Source organism: Populus alba, chromosome 19 (genome assembly GCF_005239225.2).
Source record: "Populus alba chromosome 19, ASM523922v2, whole genome shotgun sequence".
NCBI lineage: Eukaryota > Viridiplantae > Streptophyta > Magnoliopsida > Malpighiales > Salicaceae > Populus > Populus alba.
Window position 1 is genome coordinate 16,205,184 of NC_133302.1, and position 22,892 is coordinate 16,228,075.

General features: G+C 38.3%; 2 protein-coding genes and 1 pseudogene across 2 annotated transcripts; all 3 read left to right on the plus strand.

Moving 5' to 3' along the window:
* Positions 1–1,206: 1,206 nt before the first annotated feature.
* On the plus strand, positions 1,207–2,688 carry LOC118055942 (uncharacterized). Its single transcript, XM_035067973.1, has one exon. It carries the CDS (start codon positions 1,207–1,209, stop codon positions 2,686–2,688), a length of 1,482 nt encoding a protein of 493 aa, XP_034923864.1.
* Positions 2,689–2,799: 111 nt separating this feature from the next.
* Positions 2,800–7,245, plus strand: LOC140955066 (uncharacterized). Its single transcript, XM_073406594.1, has 7 exons — positions 2,800–3,241; positions 3,462–4,502; positions 4,967–5,655; positions 5,734–5,838; positions 6,090–6,150; positions 6,259–6,551; positions 6,721–7,245. Exons 1-7 carry the CDS (start codon positions 2,800–2,802, stop codon positions 7,243–7,245), a joined length of 3,156 nt encoding a protein of 1,051 aa, XP_073262695.1.
* A 13,876-nt stretch (positions 7,246–21,121) lies between these two features.
* LOC118055946 (exopolygalacturonase-like) lies at positions 21,122–22,892 on the plus strand (annotated as a pseudogene).

Genomic DNA, 22,892 nt, shown 5'->3' on the forward strand with positions numbered 1-22,892 from the left:
AAACAACAACTCGAAGAGAAAGAGGAGCAACTAATATCTTGCAAACAATGGCAGAAAAGAGCAGAGATAGCTGAAGCAATAGCCAAAGGAAGCCAGGAGGAGGTGAAAGATCTCATAAGTGCAAATGACAAACTGAGTCACAAAAATGGGATCACAGAAAAAGAATTGATCAAGATAAAGAAATCAATAAAAAGCAAGATAATTACAGATAAAGAGACATTGGACTCTTTGAAGAAAGAAAGGAGCGGTTTCATAAGAAAGATAAGAATTGAAAAAGAGAAGAATCGACAAGTCCACCCCGACATAGAAGAAGAAAGAAGAGCACGTGCCCAATATATGGTACAATTGGAGGAAGAGAGAAGTATGAGAAAGACTGCCGAGGTGGATAGAAGAGATTACCAGAAAAGGGCTGAGGATTCAAAAGAGAAGATAATGATTCTACAATCTGAGTTGGAAATACAAGAAAAACGGCTAAGAAGACATTATGGTGAAGTAGAAAAAGAGTTACATGAGCTGAAGCAAGTGCGCCAGGAATGTCAAGATATTGACAGCTTTACAATTCAAATGAACTCCAAAATCGCTGAGCTAGACATTGCAAGAGAAGAATTACAAAGAGTCAGGACTACATTAACATTGTTTGAGACAATGGTCCGAACATTGGAAAGGAGCAATGAAGCCTTAAGGGCCAGCAATGAAGTGATAATCACCGATAACGCCTTGTTGCATGCAAAAATAAGACATATGACGAAACAGATTGGGCAAGTGGCTCGTTATGCGGAGAGGATGATGCAACAAGCTACCCAAGTTGGAAATAGTGTTACAAAATATCGAGAATATATGGGGGCTCTCATTTCATTTGTTGAAGACTTAGCTGATAAGGGGGATGCCTTGTAAAATAGTTTTTGTATTAAGTGTTGTTGATTTATACCTTTTTGTACAAGCTTCAGTTTCGTTATAAAAAGGTTATAACCTATCTTTCTTTCCACTTGAATGTTACTAATAAAGAACTTGGCAAATACTCTTTACAGCAATCAGTTCAGCTCAGAAATCTTGCTTAAAGGATTACGAAAGTCATGAATCAGTTCATTAAAATATACATACGCATCCTACTTGCATCATACATTTGTTTATAATATGTCATTTGCATACCCCAGTTGAAACATAGGTCCCCCACATAAGGTCCATTACACCAGATTCAGAACAAGAATGGAACACGAAGAGAGGGCTCACCTAGAATCCCGCTACCAGAGCGAGCTAGAATCAGTGAAAAGTGAAGTGTCACGGATGTCTAATCTGCTTGAACAACTGTTAAAAGCAAAAAGTGGGGAGGGAACATCCGCCCAGCCAGTTACGAGTTCACCCGTATCGCACATTCCCATAGCATCACCAATTCTAGGGGCAGATTCAGTAACAGAACAACATTTTGCGCCAGCCATCCCTATCCGGCCAGCTCACACGCTACCCACCGTGGATTTAACGACGGACGGACCTGTTGATAGTAGGTCAAGCAATTTCATAAGCCAAGATAAAATATCTGCATTAGAGGAACGGTTGAGAGCTGTAGAAGGAAATGATTGGTTTGACCCAACACGAGCAGCTGATGTATGTTTGGTACCAAACATCGTGGTACCAAAAGATTTCAGGATCCCGGAATTTACCAAATATACAGGCTTAGAGTGCCCAAACACGCACCTACGATCTTACTGCAACAAGATGGCTGAAGTGATCCATAATGATAAAATGCTGATATATTTTTTTCAGGATAGTCTATCAGGCTCTGCTTTAAATTGGTATATGAGGTTGGAAACTGTTAAAATTAAGACATGGAAAGATTTGGTGGAGGCTTTCCTCAAACAGTATAAATTTAACCTGGAAATAGCCCCAGACCGAACAAGCTTGATGTCCATGGAAAAGAGAAGCCAAGAGACAGTCAGGGTGTATGCACAAAGATGGCGAGATGAGGCGACACATGTCCAACCTCCTTTAATCGAAACAGAGATGGTGACTTTATTTGCTAATACTTTTAAAGCACCTTACTATGAGCATTTAATGGGCAGCTCATCTCAGCATTTTTATGATGTTGTACGAGTAGCAGAGAGAATAGAGCAAGGCATTAAAGCCGGGCGCATACCGGAGCCTCTAGAGAAAAAGGGATTTGCTGGAAGAAGAAGAGAAGGAGATGTTAACAACTTAGAGGGAGGGTATAAAGGCAAAAGGGTAAATTACCCAAACCCAGGAACATCTACCCCCCAATTCACCAACATGAACTTTACCAAACCCTTGTCCCCAAATCCAACCAACCGAATAAATCCCCCACCTAATATCCAAAACAACTATCAAAAGCCATATACCAGATATACTTCTGAGCAATTACCTCCATTACCAATGCCTTTAAAAGATTTATACGCTAAATTGCTAAGCATTGGGCAAATAACCCCAATCCATCTACCGCAAATCCAACCGCCTTTTCCTATGTGGTACAAACCAGAACTCTCTTGCGAATACCATGCCGGTAATTCTGGGCATGCAATTGAAACTTGCTACGCTTTTAAAAGGAAGTTGTTAGAACTCATCAAAATGGGGTGGGTATCATTCGAAGATCCACCTAATGTCATTTCAAATCCATTGCCTAAACATACTGCTAGTAGTTCTGGAGTGGGCATGATAGAGATTGGCAATCAAGGCTGAATGTTGAAGGTATCCATGAAGAGGATATACGATATGTTGTTACAATCAGGATTCCTAAACATAAGCACTACATGTCAGTTGGGAAGTGATAACTATTGTGAGTTCCACAGGATGGAGGGACATCATATCGAAGATTGTGTCAAGTTTCGCCAGAAGGTTGCAAAGATGCTACTCATGGGAGAATTGAGACTCGAAACCCTAGGGGGCAACCAGGAGGTGAGTATGATGGAAGGCCAAGACAAATTGTCAGAGGTCTGTAGAGTTCAACTTATGGCTAATGGGTTCTCAAAGCTGATCTTGACTAAACCTTCCTTTACAAAAAGAGATCACAGTGCAATGCCATATAACTATGTTTGTACCTCGAGCATGCAAGCCCCTCTCCCTTTATTTCATTCTGAGGTTAGTGGGCTAACAAGGAGTGGCCGATGTTTTACACCTGAGGAGTTGAAGAAGGCCAAAGGCAAAGAAATGGTGGATCTTGATAAAGAAGTAGAGGTGAATGAGCCAGTAACAGAGAAGGAGTCGAATGAATTTCTCAGGTTGATCAAGCATAGTGAGTATTCCATAGTGGATCAACTCAAAAAAACTCCAGCAAGGATATCTCTCATGTCCTTGATACTAAGCTCGGAGCCTCATCGAAATGCCTTACAAAAGGTACTGAACGAGGCATATGTCCCCTAGGACATTGAACAAAACACCATGGAGCATTTGGTAGGGAGGATCCACGCTTCAAATTACCTAATATTTCACGGCTGACGAACTCAGTGCTGAAGGAACTGGGCATAACAAGCCATTGTATATCACCGTGAAATGCAAAGATTTCCTTATTGGAAAGGTGCTTGTTGATAATGGCTCGGCTCTTAATGTATTGCCCAAATATATACTGAAAGAAATGCTAGTTGATGAGTCTCATATGAAGCCTAGCACTATAACGGCAAGAGCATATGATGGCTCACCTAGACCAGTCCTTGGGAATTTAGAGGTCGAGCTGTATGTGGGTCCACAAATGTTCCTAACCACATTCCAAGTTATGGATATCCACCCTTCTTATAGTATGTTACTCGGAAGGCCTTGGATTCATACAGCTGGAGCAGTACCTTCCTCATTACACCAGTGTTTGAAATATATCATGAACGGGATGTTGGTAACCGTCAAAGCAGAGGAAACAATCTCCATGGTAAAAAATGTGACCATACCCTTTCTGGAGGCAGAGGATTGCACGGATGAGAATCTTCATGCCTTTGAGATTGTAAACACTGAGTGGGTACCTGAAAGCACAGTGCTAAGAAAGCCGAAGATATCAGCAGCAGTAAAGATGGCCGTTCGATGTTTCTTGGAACATGGAATCCCATTCCAATATGACCCTATCACGGGAATACCAAAAAGGATTAAGCCAATCACAATGAGAGCTGTTGACCAAAGATTTGGGCTGGGATATAAGCCTAAGAAGGAGGATCATCGTTGGGCTGCCAATAAACGAAGAGAACGAAGAATGGCTAGAATCGAGGGAAGGGACCCTGAAGAAGAAGAAGAAATGGAAATCCCTCCACTGATGGTTTCTTTCCCAAAGGCAGCATATGTGATGCAACCAGATAACCGAGCAGAAGATGATATTCAAAGGATGGCAACTATGAGCATCAACACTTTGGAAGATGATAAGGAGGAAGGAAGTGGCACAAAAACAGTAGTTGAAATGGAAGATGAAGTGCTACCACAATTGACTGTGGAAATGGAAGATGACATGCTACCACAACTGACTGTGCATACTCTAGAAGAACTCCCCACCAAGACTTTTGTGCGAAGGTTGGCTGAAGGTGAAAAGTTTCAAAACTGGGTGACCCAAGAAGCTCCGCTAGTATTTAAAATGTAAACCTCTTTGTGCTTGCTTTCATATGCTTTTGTTTGTTTATTTGCTTTTGTCATTCTAGTTGATAATCAAGGCTCATGATGTCAACTAGATTTTGTCTTTATCAGTGATCCCACTTTTATCGTAATCAATGAGATCATACTTTTTCTACATTCATCTGTCATTTTTTTTTCTCTCTCTTCTCGCTTTTACATCAAACATTTTCCGCTTTCAGGAATCCTGAAAGCGAATCTTCCACAACATCACATACATTTAATATCAAGAATGAATGGCCAAACTTTAACGAACATGTGACCATGATGGAAGAAGAAGAAGGGGACGAAAACAATATCAAAGAATTCACAAAACTAGTAGAGCAACATGAAAAAACATGGGAACCTGCTGCTGAAGAACTTAAAATCATAAATGTAGGCTGTGATCAGTCTAAAAAAGAATTGAAAATAGGGACACTGATTACGCCTAAGCAAACGGCTGAGTTAAGTGCTTTACTACATGAGTACTCAGATGTTTTTGCTTGGTCTTACAAGGATATGCCTGGTTTGAACACAAATATCGTGGTACATAAGATCCCATTAGAGGAAGGGTGTAAACCAGTCAAGCAGAAGTTGAGAAGAGCACACCCGGAGACATGGATCAAAGTGAAAGCGGAACTTGAGAAACAATGGAATGCTGGATTCCTAGAAGTTGTTACATACCCGCAGTGGGTATCCAACATTGTTGTCGTACCAAAAAAGGAAGGGAAAATTAGAGTTTGTGTGGACTTCCGGGATTTGAACAAAGCTAGCCCTAAAGATGATTTTCCACTACCTCACATAGATATTTTAGTGGACAATGCTGCCCGTAGTTCCACTTATTCCTTTATGGATGGTTTCTCAGGATACAACCAGATAAAGATGGCTACAGAAGACAGGGCAAAAACGACTTTTGTCACCCCTTGGGGAACCTACTGCTATAAGGTTATGCTGTTCGGTTTAAAGAATGCAGGTGCCACCTACCAAAGAGCTATGGTGACTTTATTCCATGATATGATGCATAAAGAAATCGAGGTGTATGTGGATGATATGATTGCCAAGTCAAAAGAGGGAGAAGATCATGTCAAGGTGTTGAGGAAGTTATTTGAGAGATTGAGAAAGTATGAATTAAGACTCAATCCTGCAAAATGTTCATTTGGGGTTAAGTCCGGCATGCTGCTGGGATTTGTAGTCAGTGAGAAAGGTATAGAGGTGGATCCTGATAAAGCAAAAGCCATCCAATCCATGCCAACCCCAAAGTCAGAGAAAGAGGTGAGGGATTTTTGGCAGGCTGAAACTATATTGCCCGATTCATAGCCCAGCTAACTACCACATGTGAACCTATCTTTCGATTGCTGAGGAAAAAGAATCCTGGGACTTGGAATGAGGAGTGTGAAGAGGCATTCAATAAAATCAAGTGTTATTTGCAAAATCCGCCTTTGCTTGTACCTCCTACGTTAGGAAGGCCTTTACTATTGTATCTCACAGTAACAGAAACAACTATGGGATGTGTACTTGGACAGCATGATGAAACCGGGAGGAAAGAAAGGGCTATCTATTATCTAAGTAAAAAGTTCACTGAATGTGAGTCTAGATACACGGTAATAGAAAAACTATGTTGTGCATTGGGATGGGCAGCAAAACGATTACGACATTATATGTTATATCACACCACTTGGTTGATTTCACAAGTGGATCCATTGAGGTACATATGTAACAAGCCCTATCTCTCCAGCCGCATTGCAAGGTGGCAGGTTTTGCTATCAGAATATGATATCATATATATGACACGAAAAGCTGTGAAGGGGAGCGTGATTGCTGACCACTTAGCTGATAATGCTATTGAAGAGTACGAGCCACTGGATTTTGATTTTCCAGATGAAAATTTATTATCAATAGAGAGAGAAGAAGAGATGACAGATTGGTGGACTATGTTTTTTGACGGAGCAGTGAATGTATATGGTAATGGGGCCGGTGCAGTGATAGTCTCTCCTGATCGCAAAAGTTGTATCCAGTTTCAGTGAAATTTGCATTTTGAAATGCACCAACAATACAGCTGAGTATGAAGCTTGCATTCTTGGTTTAGAAGATGCATTAGAGATGAAGATTAAAAAGCTGGATGTATAATGGTGACTCAATGTTGATATCTGTCAGGTGAAGGGAGAATGGCAAACCAAGGAAGAAAAGTTAAAGCCTTACCAGGAATACTTGTCCTCACTATTAGGCAGCTTCGAAAAGATAAAGTTCACTCACTTGGGAAGAGAAGGGAACCATTTTGCAGATGCTTTGGCTACCTTAGCTGCTATGGCCACCATTGATCTCGGGCATAGGGTACAACCAGTACACATTGACATTAGAAATAATCCAGCTTATTGTTACTCCATTGAAGAAGAAATAGATGGGAAGCCTTGGTATTACGATATCAAGAACTTCGTGCAAAAGCAAGAATATCCAGAGGAAGCTTCGAAGACGGATAGAAAAACCATAAGGAGATTGGCTATGAGTTTTTATCTAGATGGAGAGATTCTGTATAAAAGATCATTTGATGGAACCTTGCTAAGGTGTTTAAGTGCAACAGATGCTAAAAAGGCTTTGCAAGAGGTTCATGAAGGGATTTGCTCAACTCATGCTAGCGGACATATGATGGCAAGGAAAATACAAAGGGCTGGTTATTTCTGAGATGACATTAGAGAAAGACTGCAAGACTACGTTAAAAACATGTCACAAGTGCCAGGTGTATAGTGATAGAGTCAATGCACCTCCAACCCCTTTGTTTAATATGGTATCTCCCTGGCCGTTTGCAATGTGGGGACTTGATGTGATCGGGCCTGTTAACCCAAAAGCCAGCAATGGGCATAGATTCATCCTTGTAGCCATTGATTATTTCACGAAGTGGGTAGAAGCCTGTTCCTACGCTCATGTGACTCAGAAGGTGGTAAAGAGGTTCATAAGAGAAAGACCTGATTTGTCGTTATGAGACCCGTGCCAGAAAAGATAGTACTGATAAATGCCTCAGAATTTCAACGGCAAAATGATAGCAGAGCTTTGTACTAAATGGAAGATCAAACATTCAAATTCCTCACCATATAGGCCAAAGATGAATGGAGCCGTAGAAGCAGCCAATAAGAACATCAAGAAAATCGTTCAAAAATAGGTAGTCACCCTATAAAGATTGGCATGAATGTTATCATTTGCTCTCCACGCAATCGTACTACAATAAGAACCTCGACTGGAAGCAACCCCATATTCGTTGGTATATGGAATGGAGGCAAGTATGCCATTGGAGTTGACATCCCATCGTTAAGGGTGTTGATAGATTCTGAGATATTTACAAGAGGCTGATGGGGCCAAAGTGAGATATGAGCAGTTAACTTGATCAGTGAAAGGAGGATAGCCGCAATCTGTCATCACCAGCTTTACCAGAAAAGGATGGCCAAGGCATATGACAAGAAAGTTAGACCTCGTGTGTTCCTAAGAAGGAAGATCTAGTGCATTTGAAGAAATTAATGTCTCTGCCGGAGAAAGATCGCAGCAAATGGGCTCCAAATTATGAGGGGGGGGGGCGCCCCTATGTAAGTAAGGAAGGCTTTCTCAGGAGGAGCTCTGAAATTGTCTAGAATGGATGGAGAAGATCTAGCTAGACCTGTGAATTCTGACTCTGTAAAGAGATATTATGTCTAAATATGTTCAGTTTTCCCTTGAAATCAATAAAGTAAAGTTTGGCCATGATTTCTTTGTATAAAGAACCCTGTCATTGCATTAATCTCACCATACTCAGATTGTGCATCTTAAACGAACTGATTTTGTGCATGATTATAAGAAATGCATCATATAGTGCTCAAAGATGAAATTTAAGCAGTTCCTATTAAAGAAGTGACCAAACCGAAATAAACACTCAAAGCTAACCCTGAGATAAAACTTTGTCTTTACTACTTTATTTGGTTTTTACATGATGACATGGTTAGTTAACCATCTATGAATCATACATATATATTCCTGGGATAAGAACAAGGTTTATCAAACTTAACAATGTGCGTTTTGAGATGAGGAAAGGCCATCTTTGTCATCCCTTCACGTTTCTAAATAATTTCAATCCTTCGCTAATCCCTTTTTAGCTGGAATACGTTTTTTTTTATTATCACAAACCCTGACTAGAATCACACCCACACTGGGGGCAAATAAAGTTATTGAAGAGGATACATAACAGAATCAATAGGAAAGGAAAGTTTCAAGAACAAGATTAACGATGATAAAAAAAAAAGACCGCACTAAGAGTATATAAATTTGATACTAATAATCAGAACTTAAACTATACCAAACAAAGCAGTGAAAAGGGATATGCTAGAATTGCCCAAATTTATATTTGGTCTCTTATTATCATCCAGACAAGCGTGAAGATAGATGAGGAGATTTTTATTCTCAGGTTAGTTTACACAACAAAGCATAAAGCAACATTCTAAAAAAAAAAAGAGAAGAATTACAAACTGTGGATGTTGCGTATCCAAGACGGAATCGTCAAAATAACTTTCAAAGATGATGAATGAAATATTGATCCTAAATCATTAAACCCATTAAAATTTTCGAGGACCTGAATCGATTTTTATTATGCCCACTTATAGCCTACATTTACAAGCCCGTTAAAAGTCCTTTTCTACATCTAAGCGCGATGATTTGTTTATAAAACTTTGATTCTCAATGACCACATGTTATATAGTAGAAATTGCTGTGCTCTGTGCAAAACAAACCTAATGCTTTAGTATGAACAATTGCTTTATATATATACAGCTTTTTTCAAGTCTATGCATTAATCCCTTTTATAAAGATTAAGCAGAAAGTGTCACTTTTGAAAAAAAAAAAAAAACAAAGAGCTTAACTAAAGACAACAACATCCTAACCCGAGAAAACTAGTATTGGCAATTGCTTAAACAAGTTCTTTAGTGTGTATGTTTGACAGTACTTGTAGTCATGAACAAGTTCAAAGTTTGTTTCGTGTTGGTTAAAAGATTCTTTTCTTTAGGCAACCCATCCTTTTCTATTATTTCAAAAAAAAAAAAAAACAAAAAAAAAAACAAAAAAACAAAAAACAACAAAAAAAAAAACAAACACAAAAAAAAAACAACAGCCCTTTATTTTGAGAAAAAGAAAATAAAACATTGGCAAAAAGAAGGTGATAGTGCGCCTAGTGAAAGAAGTGGAGATTTGCTTCTTCTTTGAATGTAATGGGTAAGAAAAAAGACAGTGCAAGAAACAACTAACCAAACAAAACAGGATTGCAAACAACACAAGACAAGCTCAATTAAGAAAAGGGTTTGTTTCAAGACGAAACCTTCAGGACTATGTTTCAATTCAGGTAAGGTGCATGCATTAAGCATTACATTTTAGACCATTTTGCATGCACAATTTGTTTGTTTACTTTGCTTAAGGAAAATATCTGAGTGAAGTCCAACGAGTTTGTGGACACTTGACCACACTTCATTTTCTTTCCACCTGGTTAGGTCACTCATTATAATGAGACAGTTTTGATTAAAGGAATCAAACATCAATCGGTTGACTGAGCTACACATAGATTATGGTTCTGGTTAGAGGGATTACACGAAAGAAATCTCAGTCTATCCAACCACACACAGGTGGTATTATGGAATTATGGTTCTGGTTAAGGTGATCGCCGAAAGAATCTTCAGTCTATCCAACCACACACAGGATTTTGGTTCTGGTTAGAGGGGATTACCGAATGGAATCTCAGTCTATTCCCAACCACACACAGGATTTTGGTTCTGTTAGAGGGGATTGCCGAATGGAATCTCAGTCTATCCCAACCACACACAGGATTTTGGTTCTGGTTAGAGGGGTTTGCCGAAAGGAATCTCAGTCTATCCCAACCACACACAGGATTTTGGTTCTGGTTAGAGGGGATTGCCGAAAGGAATCTCAGTCTATTTCAACCACACACAGGATTTTGGTTTTGGTTAGAGGGATTGGCAAAAGGAATCTCAGTCTATCTAACTCACGCACAATAATATTTTAGGTTCTGGTTAAAGGGGATTGACGAAAGGGAATCTTAGTTTAGCCCAACCACACCAGACTTTGGGTACGGTTGAAGTTTTAGGTCAATTAAAATTTTGAGAGAACGACCAGCTTTTGTTCGCTCAAGCGAAGACCAATGTTATTTTTTTATCTTTACATCACTTACTATGCATAAATTTTGCTCCGTAAGCATTGTAAAGAGGGCGGCAACTGTTGTAACCCATTTTTGGGGTCCCCACATAAAAAATTATCCCACTACCTAAAAATTCAAAAAAATATTTATAAAAAAAAGGGCAAAAACGGTGCCGTTTGGAAACGACACCAACTCGTCTTCTTCCCCTGGAACGCAGAGAACAGGGGAGAAGAATCTTTGTTTTCTTCTATCTTTTTCGCCTCTTTCTTTCCAGTTTATTTGCGGCAAAAAGACGCCCACCATGGACACCCACTTGCCTGGCGTTGTTATCCGTTGAAGTAGTGCAGGGGGCGGCCAACAGTAGCCTTCACCCCCATCAACGTTCACCCTCCCCTGTTTTCCTATAAATACAGGGGAGGGCTGTTGAAAATAAAAAAAAAAGGAGAGAGAAACAGAAAAAAGAAAAAAAAAAGAGAAGACCAAGAAGAGAAGGCAGAGAAGAGAAGGGAGAGCAAAAGAGGGGAAAAGAGAGAGAAGGGAGAACACAGAAGAAGAAGGAGCAGTAAAGTAGAAAACAGAAAACTATACAGAGGAGAATGAGAGAGAAGGGAAAACCGCCGTTGCCACCGGGAACCGCCAGCACCGACCCTGCCGCATCAGCTGCTGCCAGCATCAACACCGTTCCAGGAACTTTCCTCCACTGTCATTTTTTTTTTGCTTCGGCTTCGGCTTCATCTGCATGCAGAACGTTTACGTTCTGCAGCAGTATGAAGATTAATTAGCTAGTTACTGTGCTGTGCACAGTAACTGGCTAAATTAAATTCACGGGTACTGTGTGCACAGTAACCCCGGTTACTATGCATGCAATCTAATTATTCTCTGGTCACTGTGCACACAGTAACCCGGTTACTATGTGCACAGTAACCAGGCCCATGCATTTGGGCCATTTCGGCCCAGCCATGTGAAAAGGGCCAGGTGTGGCCCAGCCCATGCAATTGGGCCCTGATCCGGCCCATAAAAAAGAGAAGAAAAAATATTATTGGTTTTAAAAAATATTGATGATGTTCCCATTTTTTTATTTATGTTATTTTTATTAATAATCGGGTAGTATTTTTATGACTCGTAAAAATATCAAATCGGGAGTATTAAAATACCCGGTTTTTTTTGTCACAAAACTTCCAAAATACAAAAAAATTAAAAAAAAACATTTTTTGTGCATACGGCCAAGTGTCTCAAATCTAAAAATATGCATTATCGTATTTTTTCATATGTCAAAAAACAATATTTAGCATGCATTTTGGTTTTTAATACCAGTTTATTAAAGTCAAGAGAACATTGGCCAAAATCTCAAAAACAACAAAATATTTTATTTTGTTTGATTTTAGTATCAAGGATTATGAATTTATACGTAAATCGTATTCTTGATATTAAAAAGATATTTTCTTTTGACGACTTTGAATAGTTAGTTTTTTACCCGATAAAGATAAGGATCTCCTTACAGAGGAGGACTTTTCTTAAACCGTAAACGAACCAACAATTCAAAAACCACAACACGATTTTAGATTTTATCAGACATTAAAACAATGCAGCCTACCTTAGGTAGGGCGTAGTTGGGGTGCTAATACCTTCCCTTTACGCAACCAGTCTCCGTACCCGATCTCTAAAGACCAGTTAAGGTTCCTAGTAACCAGAATACTAGGTGGCGACTCCCAGTCCATATTTTCACATTGTAGAGACAAGAATTCCTTGTCTCTCCCTATTTTTGCCAGGAATGAATATTCCGATTTTTCCTTGAGGGTGGACGATCGCCGCGCCGCCGCACACGTGCGACAACTATTGTATGTTGGCCTACACACATATATGAAAGGGTTACCTAACCAATAGATTAAGCCTCCTAATTATTCTCAACTTGGTATCAGAGCCTTCTACCATCAGAACTCTTTTCTCCTTCTTCCCCTTTGCAGCTAGCCTTCTCTCTGCTTTTTTTCTAAATGGATTCTACCGCTGCCACCTTCTCCCTCACCACTAGTGGTGCAGCACAAACAGCCAGCCATCTACAACCTGTTACCGATGGTGTCTTTCCTCCACAACAACAACCTCCACTTGCAGAGCATGTCTTTGATTCATTCTCACGAGTCTTTGTCGTTCCTCTGCACCTTATGGGAACACACACTCCAGCTGTCGTTCCTTTATCAAACACTCACCAAGTTGTTTCATTGAAACTTAGGAACACAAATTATCTCTATTGGCGAATGCAAATTGTCGCACATGTGTGGTGTCGCGGCGAAAATATCCACTCTTAAATCCTAGGTGTTGGTATCATGAGAAAAATGAGGAAAAATGGGGAGACAAGGAATTCTTGTCTTTTATCTGTGGAAAAAATATAATTGGAGTCACCACCTAGTATTTTGGTCACTAGGAACCCTAACTGGTCTCAGAGATCGGGTACGGAGATTGGTTGCGTAAAGGGAAGGTATTAGCACCCCAAATACGCCCTACCTAAGGTAAGCTGCATTGTTTTATTGTCTAATAAAATCTAAGGTCTTGTCGTGTTTTCTAGTTGTTGGTCTGTCTATGGTTTAAGAAAAGTTCTCCTCGGTAAAGAGGTCCTTGTCTTATCGAGTAAAACCTAACCGTTATAACGTCAATAAAAAAATTTAATATCCGAAATACATCTTACGTATAAGGTCGTAACCCCGGATGTTAATAGAAACAAAATACATTTTTAAATTTTTTTGAAATATTGGCCAGTTCTCGTAACTTTAATAAACTGGTTATTAAAGTCAAACTGCATGTTAAAACCTTTTTTTTAATGAAAGATACAATATGAGTTTTTTTAAAGAGACTTGGTCGTATGCATGAAAATAAAACATTTTATTTATTTATTTGTAATGTTTTGACAAAAACTAGGTATTTCAATACCAGATTTATATCTTTACAGTATAAAAATACAAGCCAATATTGATCGAAAATGCAGTAAAATATTTTTGAAAAAGAACCGATTTTTTTGAAATGATTTTTAAAGAATTTGTTTTTAGGCTGGGTTGGACTTAGCAGGCCTGGCCAGGTCATTGGTCAAAACCAGTGACCCGGCTGGATTCATTCCCCGCCAGCGTGCGTGAAAAAGTCACGCACGCTCACCGTGTAATTAAATTCTAAGTGCACAGTGTTTTGTGCATTATCTTGCAAAACTTGGAGTTACTGGAAGCAAGACTCAAGCAGCAGCATGTTTTGGACCTGTATCTTCCCCTTTTCGTTTGCTTTTCCTCCGGATCCTCTTGTTCATCCTTTTCTTTTGTTTTTCCTTGCTGCTGGTATTCGTTTTTTTTTTTTTCATTTCCTCTGAGCTTGATCACGAATACTGCGGTTTTGAAAAAGGTTCAACAGTCCCTCTCCTTTGCAGTTGCAGACGAAGGTGACAGTGTGGAAGGGCTGTTCCAACTCTGCTTCCTCTCCTCGGTATTTTTGTATTCTCTCCTTCCTTTCTTCACTCTGCCTCCCCGTTTTTATTTCTGCCTCTCTGTTTCTCCCCCGTTCTCCTCTGTTTTCTTCCTCCCTCTGTTGGTGCTGGAGAAGGAGAAGCCGATGGTGATGCTGAGTTTCGTCTGCTGGTTTCTTGTTTCCTTGACCTTCTCTTCGTCTCTTTTCTTGTTACCGATCCCTTGTTCTGTTGCCTCTGGTTCTTACGGATGGTGTTGTAGAAAGGTGAAGCCGATGGTGGTGTTTTTTTTCTCTGTTGGGTGGGCGTTCTCACGCCGGGTTCTTCTTGATTGGTCTGGTTCCTGTGTGATTTTCCAGACTTTATTCCCTCCTGGTTGCCTCAGTCACTGTCTCTGTTTTTCCCACCGCTGTCTCGTTCCTCCCTTCTTCTTCACTGTCTTTCTTTGGCTTTTATAGGCCAAGGAAAGCCCTGCGGGGGTAACGGTCGCCTTGTAATTTTCTGCAAAACTTAATTTGGAGCAATTTGCTGCAAAACGTATCTTCTTTAGTGCTGAAAACAGCTTTTTTTTCAAGGAGACAATGAATAGTGCTCTTAAGGAAACAGCGCCGTTTCAAAATTCAAAAAAATATTTTCGATTCAGTCCTTGGATGTTTTTACAATTTTGTAATCAAGCCCCCCGAATGAATTGTAATTGAATCCCTTGATTTTAGCACCTTTTCCAGTTTGGTCCTTGGTTTCGGATTGTTTCAATCAAGTCCCTAATTGGCTATCAAACTTCAGTAATTATGCAATTAAGCTTCTAATTTGACCAAATCAACTCTTCAAAATTATAATTGGACCCCAGAACTTTAATTTCTTGCGATTTCTTGTGAATATATATTTTTTTATTTTATCATTTTTGTGTGGAAACCAAAACATGGGTAAAAACACAAATCAAGCCCTATCTCATTAGTCAAGGTGTTTTTCACTTCGTTGACGGCTTAGTGCCATGTCCTCCATCTTATGTTTCTGATAGTTCTGCTGTTTCTTCCTCCACAATCAACCCTTCTTTTCTTCATTGGAAGCAACAAGATCAACTTATTTTGAGTGCGTTACTCTCCTCTCTCTCCGTGGATGTGTTGTATCTCGTGGTAGATTGTTCCACTACCAGAAAATCAATAAATACAAACGAAAATACCGTGAGAATATTTTCGTCGGTAAATTTCCGAGGGATTTTACCGACGGAAATATTCCCTCGGCATATACCGAGGGAATTACCGTGGGAAAAAAAATTAAAACAAAGCAAAAAAAATGACGACGTGTCATTTTTTACCAATGGAATTACCGATGGAATTAATCCGTCGGTAATTCCGTCAGGAAATCCGTTGGTAAACTGTGAACACTGTTCATCATGTCAATTACAAAGGGAATTACCGATGGAATTTTCCGTCGGAATTTTCTAGAGAGCTCCAGAACTGTTCATCTTCCACTTGCACTGTTAATTGTTTTACTTTACGGACAAAATCACCGACGGATTGAAAATACGTCGGTGTGTTTTGGCGGTTTTCTGAAAAAATTCAATTGATTTAAAATTTTCATTTAAAAATTACAGACGAAATCATCGACGGATTGAAAAATCATCGGTAATTTTTGGCGGTTTCTGAAAACTTTTTACGAAATTGAAAATTTAAATTAAATATTACCGACGGAATTACCGACAGAATAATTAAAAAATATTAATATTCAATTATTCGTCGGTAAATCCGTCGGTAACGCGCCTCAATAAAAAGTCTGAATCCGCTTATTTCACAAGAGACAGACTCATTATTTCTTTTTCTTCTTCTACTACTTTTACTTCTTCTTCTACTTTTACTTCTTCTTCTTCTTCTTCTACTTCTACTTCTTCTTCTTCTTCTTCACTATATGTAAAAAACATCAATATCTATTTCTTTCTCTTCTTTTCTCTCCTCATCTCCTTCTCTTTTCCTCCATGCTCGGGTATGTCTTCTTCTTCTTTCTTCTTTTATCCTCTTAGTTTTCTTTTTAATTAATATGCTTTACGAATTTTTTTTTCCTTAGCTTCACTTACAAGTATATTAGGGTAAGATTTTTCTTTTTTCTTATTTTTTCATGATTTTTTTCACTATATTTGTTTTTTATTTGATTTTAATTGATTTTGTTCATAATAATTGTATAAATGTTGTTGTGAGATTTTTTTTTTCATATGAGATCAATTTTTAGTTGATTTTTAAATTTTTAGCAATTGCAACTTCATTTTTTTCATATGAATTTTTTTAGTTGAATTAATTTTTTTGTTTTATTTATTTGTTGCAAATTTGTTTGAGTTGATTTTCTTATTCTTTTTTCCAAGCATTTTGAGTATATATTACACAATGTTGATTTATGTTAATTTAATTATTTTATAATTTTCTAAAATGAATTTTTTTTTAAAATGTTTTTAAATAATTACCGACGGATTTACCGTCGGTAAATCCGTTGGTAAATCCGTCGGTAATGAAAAAATTTTTACCGACGCATCTGTTCCGCCAGTAAATCCATCGGTAATATTATTACCGGCGGATTTACCGACGGATAAAAAATTACCGACAAAAGATTCACCGGCGGTAATTTTCCATCGGTGATTTCGTCGGTAAATTAATTACCGATGGAATATGTGTCTTACACCGACGGAAAAATTCTGTCGGTAAAACTGTTAAATCTTGTAGTGTTCTACCTCGCATTGTGTTTGGCGCACTCTTGAGAAAGCACTTGCATCTCCGTCTAATTCTCGTATCATGCAACTCCATAGCTCCTTTCAAGACCTTCGGCAAGGAGACTCATTTATTAGTATATACATGCAGGAAGCCTAATTGTTATTTGACGAATTGGCTGCTGCTAGTCGCCCCATGTCTCTTGAAGACTTAATCTCTATGTGTTTCGTAGCCTTCGTGGTGAGTTCAAAGACTTGGTAACGAGTCTCATAACCAAGGCAGAATCGTTGTCACATGCTGATCTTCACAGCCATCTTCTTACCCATGAATTTATGCACAAGAACTCCTTTCATTCAATGGAAATCGCTCCCTCTCTGCTGTCTTCTTCTCTGTCGCAACAGCTACCACTACTGCCAACACCACAGCCTTCTACTCATCTTGCTATGTCTCATCACAGCTCAAACTTCAGACGCAACAGGGGTCGCTCTCGAGGTAATTGGCATCCCAACATCAACCGCCACACTCACTAGAACAGGGGCCAATCTCCTGCAGACTAGAGGCCAAGCAATTGGCAGCAAACCAGGTGCAACTCAGGGGCTAGTCAGTGGTCTGGACACCAACATGTCCACTGCCAATTATGCTCCATTTTTAGTCACACAACTCCCCATTGTTCCTAGTTTTGCAGTAATACCCAACAACCATCTGCTCACCTTGTTGTTGGAAATGTTTATACTGTGGCATGGTTCCCCGACACCGGCGCAAATCAACATGTCACACCTGATCATGCAACTCTAACCGATTCTGCACCCTATCATAGTAATGATTATTTGCATGTTGATGACGGTAAAGGTCTTGGCATATCCCATATCATACTACATGTTGGTGACAGTAAACAAAGAAATATGGACCATTAAATTAAGAAAATGGATTGTAGACCATTTGATTAAAAGTTGGGTTGCTTAGTGAGAGGGTTTCAAATTTTAAAATTGGTCCTCTCGCTTCCACAATAACAATTAGATCACTAAAATATAAATGTATTTCTTTTTTGTTTTGTGTTTTGACTTTTGAAAAAAAGGCAACATCAATGTTGACTTAATAAGAGCATTAAAAACTTAACGCATCGAAAGTAGTTTTTGTTTTTTGAAAAAATGCTAAAAATGATGCAAATACATCAATAACAAATTTTTTAGGTTTTTATGTTTTTTGGGTTTCGTTTGAAATTTTTTGAAAAATAGGGTAAAAACTAGGTAGCAACCAATGCCTTCTCTTTACAATACTTATAAAGCAAAGACTTATCAAGTGCTTTGCGTAATAAGATTTTAAAGACAAACATATTGTTCTTCAAAACATAATCTTTTAAAATTTTTAGTTCTGTTGACTACAAACTCTGTCTTCACAACAATCCCCTTCTACTAGAACTATGATGCAATTGTTTTTGTTGACAATTGTCATCTTGACACCTTTTTGCTCTCAGCTCAGTTTACTTAAAATCCTACTTCTCAGTGATTCACTTCAAGTTGAACTTTTGTTTCACAACTCGGTTAACCTGAATTCCCAATTTAGCCAGAACTAAAATCTTTGTCTTATAGCACATTAACCTTAAATCCCAACCTGGCGATTCTCTAAACCAAAACCAAAATCTATGTCTTTAACTCGGTCAACTTGAAATCCCATCTACCAATCCCCTTTAACAAGAACTAAAATCTTTGTCTATAGTTCAGTCAACTTGAGATCCTAATCTGGTGATCCCTTTTAACTACAACCAAAATCTCTATGTATTATTTGGTCAACCCGAGATCTTAATCTGCCGATCCACTTTAACTAGAACCAAAATATTTATCTTCATCTCGATTAACCCGACATTCCAATATGATGATCTATTTTAAACAAACTCAAAATATTTGTTTATAACTTGGTTAACTTGAAATCCTAATTTGACGATCCATTTAACCATAACAAAAAATTTGTCTTCAGCTACTAGGAGAATCGGCACTGGGATGTTCACGGTTTCATTACCACACACACTGGCAGCTCTGTTCCATTTATTTCGCATCCAAAACGGATGGTAATATTTTTTTTTATTACCTCAATTTTTTTTTATTTGATATTTTTTATAAGTATATTTAACTAAGATTTTTATCTTGCAAGCAACGTTTCTTAGATGTGAGCCAAGCTCGATAGAGGTTTTTGTTAAAATGCACGTGTGCAGTGATAACCACCAGAAAGAGGGGCAGCAACTTGTAGATAGCTAAGCTCAGCATTTTGTGGTATGCTGGTTTTCAACCATATTTTTTTATTAAGTTATAATTTCCTTCAATTTGATTAATTTAATTTTTCTTTCGAGGATAAATGTAACAACCGTTTGAAAGAGAGATATAGGGATGATCCTTCGACGCATTCAGATATCGATCCAAATTTGTGGTTGGAGGTGCAATCATCTAATGGGCCCAATAGAAATCAGGTGTATGGATTTTCTAACACTACAGTCGAAAACTTGCAGACGACCAGTTATGTTTCGATCGTTGAATGCTCGCAATCAGTTTTGAGCGCTCAAACTCCAGAGTTTGCGGCAATGCTAGACCAACGAGTTCAAGATTAGATGACTCATTTTAATTAACAATATGAACGACTGACTAAGGATTGAGGGAGAGATAAGGGGACGATCCTTCGACCCACCTGGATTTCGAGCCAGATTTGTTGATGGAGGCAGGATCATCTGATGGACCCGATAAAAATCCGGTGTATGGATTCTCCAACACTACGGTCAAGAACATGCGGATGGCCCATAGTGGCTCAACCATTGGGAGCTCGTGATCGATATGGAGCACCCAGTCTTGGGAGTTTGTGGCCTTGCATAAACATACGGCCAATCTCACTGAAAAATATCAACTCTTTGTGAATTATAAAAAACCCTGCCAAATGATCTTCGATATGAGATCACAGATGGGTGACACATGTGTGCCTATTTTTTGGCTATATGGTCCCGGGAACGACCAGCCTCATCCTCCTACGCCACCATTATTTTAGCTTAAATTTATTTGAACACCCAAATTTGTAATGAATATTCGGCTTGTATATTAAGATAATTTATTTTTAGATAATTGAATTTTATACATTTTTTTATTATTATTCTATACAATTTTATATTAATTATTTTATACAATTTTATTTTTAAAAAATACATATTTTTTAATTGTCACGGACGGAGTTACTAACCACATCACTCTGTCAATATATTTTAGAGAGGTGGAAAAACATTACTGCATATGCCTCTATCACCGACGAAATCATTTTGTCGGTGTGTTACCGATGGGAATAAAGATGGACTTAATCCGCCGGTATATTCCAGAGAGTTGGAAAAGCTTTACTACATATGCCACTATCACCGATGAAATTATGCCGATGAAATAATTTCGTCGGCATAATTCGAGCGAGTAACTTTTTTTTGGGCGCGCATTTTTCATCTGTAAAGTCATCAGCTTTTTTTTTTTCTTATTGATAGAATTGGCGACATAAATGGAATTACCGATGTAATATGGATGAATTCCGTCGGTGAATTAGTCGGTAAAATTTCACCGATGAAATGGTAATGTCACGCAGATAGAAAATTCCGTCGGTAAAACTAGTAAATGTAGTAGTGAAATAAATACATATAATGCTTCCGTAATAAAATATTTTGATAGAATTTGTACTTTTTTTTAGCTGTTAAGGCATGAATAATAGTTTTATGAATCTTTTATTATTATAATTTTATGTATCCTTAGTCTCAAGTTTCATTTTTTTTTTCATTCTCTTTATATTTATTAATTGACTTATTTTTAAGGATTTAGAATCTTGTTAATGTTTTTTTTTCATAGATTGATGTTATTTAAAGTTTTATTACATACTATTTCAAGGGCAAAAATAAAACAAAATGGAATCAACATCTTCAATAACAGAATCTTCAAAAATAGAAGCATTTTTATTACATTAAACAAATCTTTACATGAAATTAGAATTGTATGGACAGTGTGATCGATATATATATAGATTTTTCTTAGAACATTTTGATATGCTATATTGCAAGAGAAGCTAATAATAGCAATGACATTGAAGGGCAAAGCTACAACCTTGCACAAACATGGACAAAATTCATCAACTGCATGATAAATTTACGAGTGGTGTTGAATTCCCCTCTCGCCCTATAAAGGATCGCAATGGAAGATTAAGAAATTCATTCCTTTTCCTAGAGTATTGAAGAAAGAAAGCAACATAGCTGACAAAAAGATGGGCCTGAAAGTTGTATCCTCAGCAATAATATCATTCTCAGTATTTTTATTGTTAGCATCAGCAGCTAAAGCCCAATCAAAAGGTGTCTTCGATGTGACTAAATATGGTGCCGATAAAGATATCACAGAGGTATCTTATATATTTTCTCGCACGCATGCGTTTGATTTTTAAATAGCTGAATATGTAGTATTCGCGTCAGAACTTATTTACGTTTCCTTAGAATTTGAGACCTGCTGATCCTCTCTAAACATTTCCCTTCTCTTTCCATTTTTAGGCATTAACCAATGCTTGGAAAGATGCTTGTGCTTCAACAAACCCCAGCAAAGTTCTTATTCCAAGTGGGACATACTCGTTACGGAAATTGACTCTAGCAGGTCCTTGCAAGGCTGCGATTGAGCTCCAAGTTGATGGCATATTGAAGGCACCGGTTGACCCAAATCAGTTCTCAGGAGGTCATTGGGTTAATTTCGGATACGTAGATAAATTTACATTGTCGGGAAGCGGCACTTTTGATGGGCAGGGAAAGGCTGCATGGAGCAAAAGTACATGTCAGAAAGATAAAGATTGTGACAGCCTCCCAATGGTAATCTACTCACCATTATGAAGCCTAATTATATGTTATGGCACTACCAAGGTTTCTTTAATCATTTGCCTTTTGTTTGCTTCTAACATGGATCAGAATATAAGGTTCGATTTCATCACCAATGCATTAGTCCGAGATATAACTAGTCGAGATAGCAAGAACTTTCATGTTAACGTCTTGGGGTGCAGAAACCTCACCTTCCAGCATTTTACCGTGAGTGCACCTGGTGAGAGTGTAAACACCGATGGAATCCACATCGGCCGATCTACTGGGATCTACATTATCGATTCAAAAATTGGCACAGGCGATGATTGTATCTCCGTGGGGGATGGCACCGAGGAACTACACATCACAGGAGTAACATGTGGACCTGGCCATGGCATCAGTGTTGGAAGTTTAGGGAAATACCCCAATGAGAAACCTGTTTCTGGAATATTTGTCAAGAACTGCACCATCTCAGATACTACAAATGGCGTTAGAATAAAATCTTGGCCAGCTTTATACGGTGGTGCCGCATCTAACATGCATTTTGAGGATATTGTCATGAACAATGTCCAAAAACCCTGTCATCATAGATCAAGTGTATTGCCCATGGAACCAATGCAGTCTAAAGGTATTGCTTTTTTCTGTTACCATAAGGATATTTTCACAGTACTAATAAATTACTGTGACAATATTTTACCCAATTCGTGGCTCAAACACTCCACAATTTATCAAAATCTTTCTTACATCTTATGAAAAAAAAATGTTTCAACGCAATTCGCAATTCATAGTATTGACTGTGAAGCAAACATGCTGTGCACTGCATTCCATAATTGGTTGCATCAGGCTAGATCCATAATGCAATTCTGAAGAACGCCTACACAAGCATACTAATTTTTTTATGTTCATTAGTTCTAGGGAGATTACTAAAAGTCTATTGGGGTCTTAATGTTCTTTCTTGTTTTCTTTTGCAGGCTCCATCAAAAGTGAAGATCAGTGATGTTAGTTTTAAGAATATAAGGGGAACTTCCGCAACTCCGGTTGTTGTTCAGATTGCTTGCAGCAGTGGCATCCCATGTGACAAGGTGCAGCTTGCTGACATTAAACTTGCATATAGCGGACCAGACGGCCCTGCAAAATCCCAATGTTCTAACGTTAAGCCCATAATTTCTGGGATAATGAGCGCATCCGGATGTTGAAGAT

Bases quoted from the DNA above. Each gene is read 5' to 3' on its own strand.
- LOC118055942 (XM_035067973.1), top strand. From the start codon at position 1,207: ATGGAACACGAAGAGAGGGCTCACCTAGAATCCCGCTACCAGAGCGAG.
- LOC140955066 (XM_073406594.1), top strand. From the start codon at position 2,800: ATGGAGGGACATCATATCGAAGATTGTGTCAAGTTTCGCCAGAAGGTT. The intron at 3,242-3,461 runs GTGAGTATTCCA...TCAGTGCTGAAG, and splicing joins TCTCAGGTTGATCAAGCATA to GAACTGGGCATAACAAGCCA. The intron at 4,503-4,966 runs GTGAAAAGTTTC...TCATAAATGTAG, and splicing joins TGTGCGAAGGTTGGCTGAAG to GCTGTGATCAGTCTAAAAAA.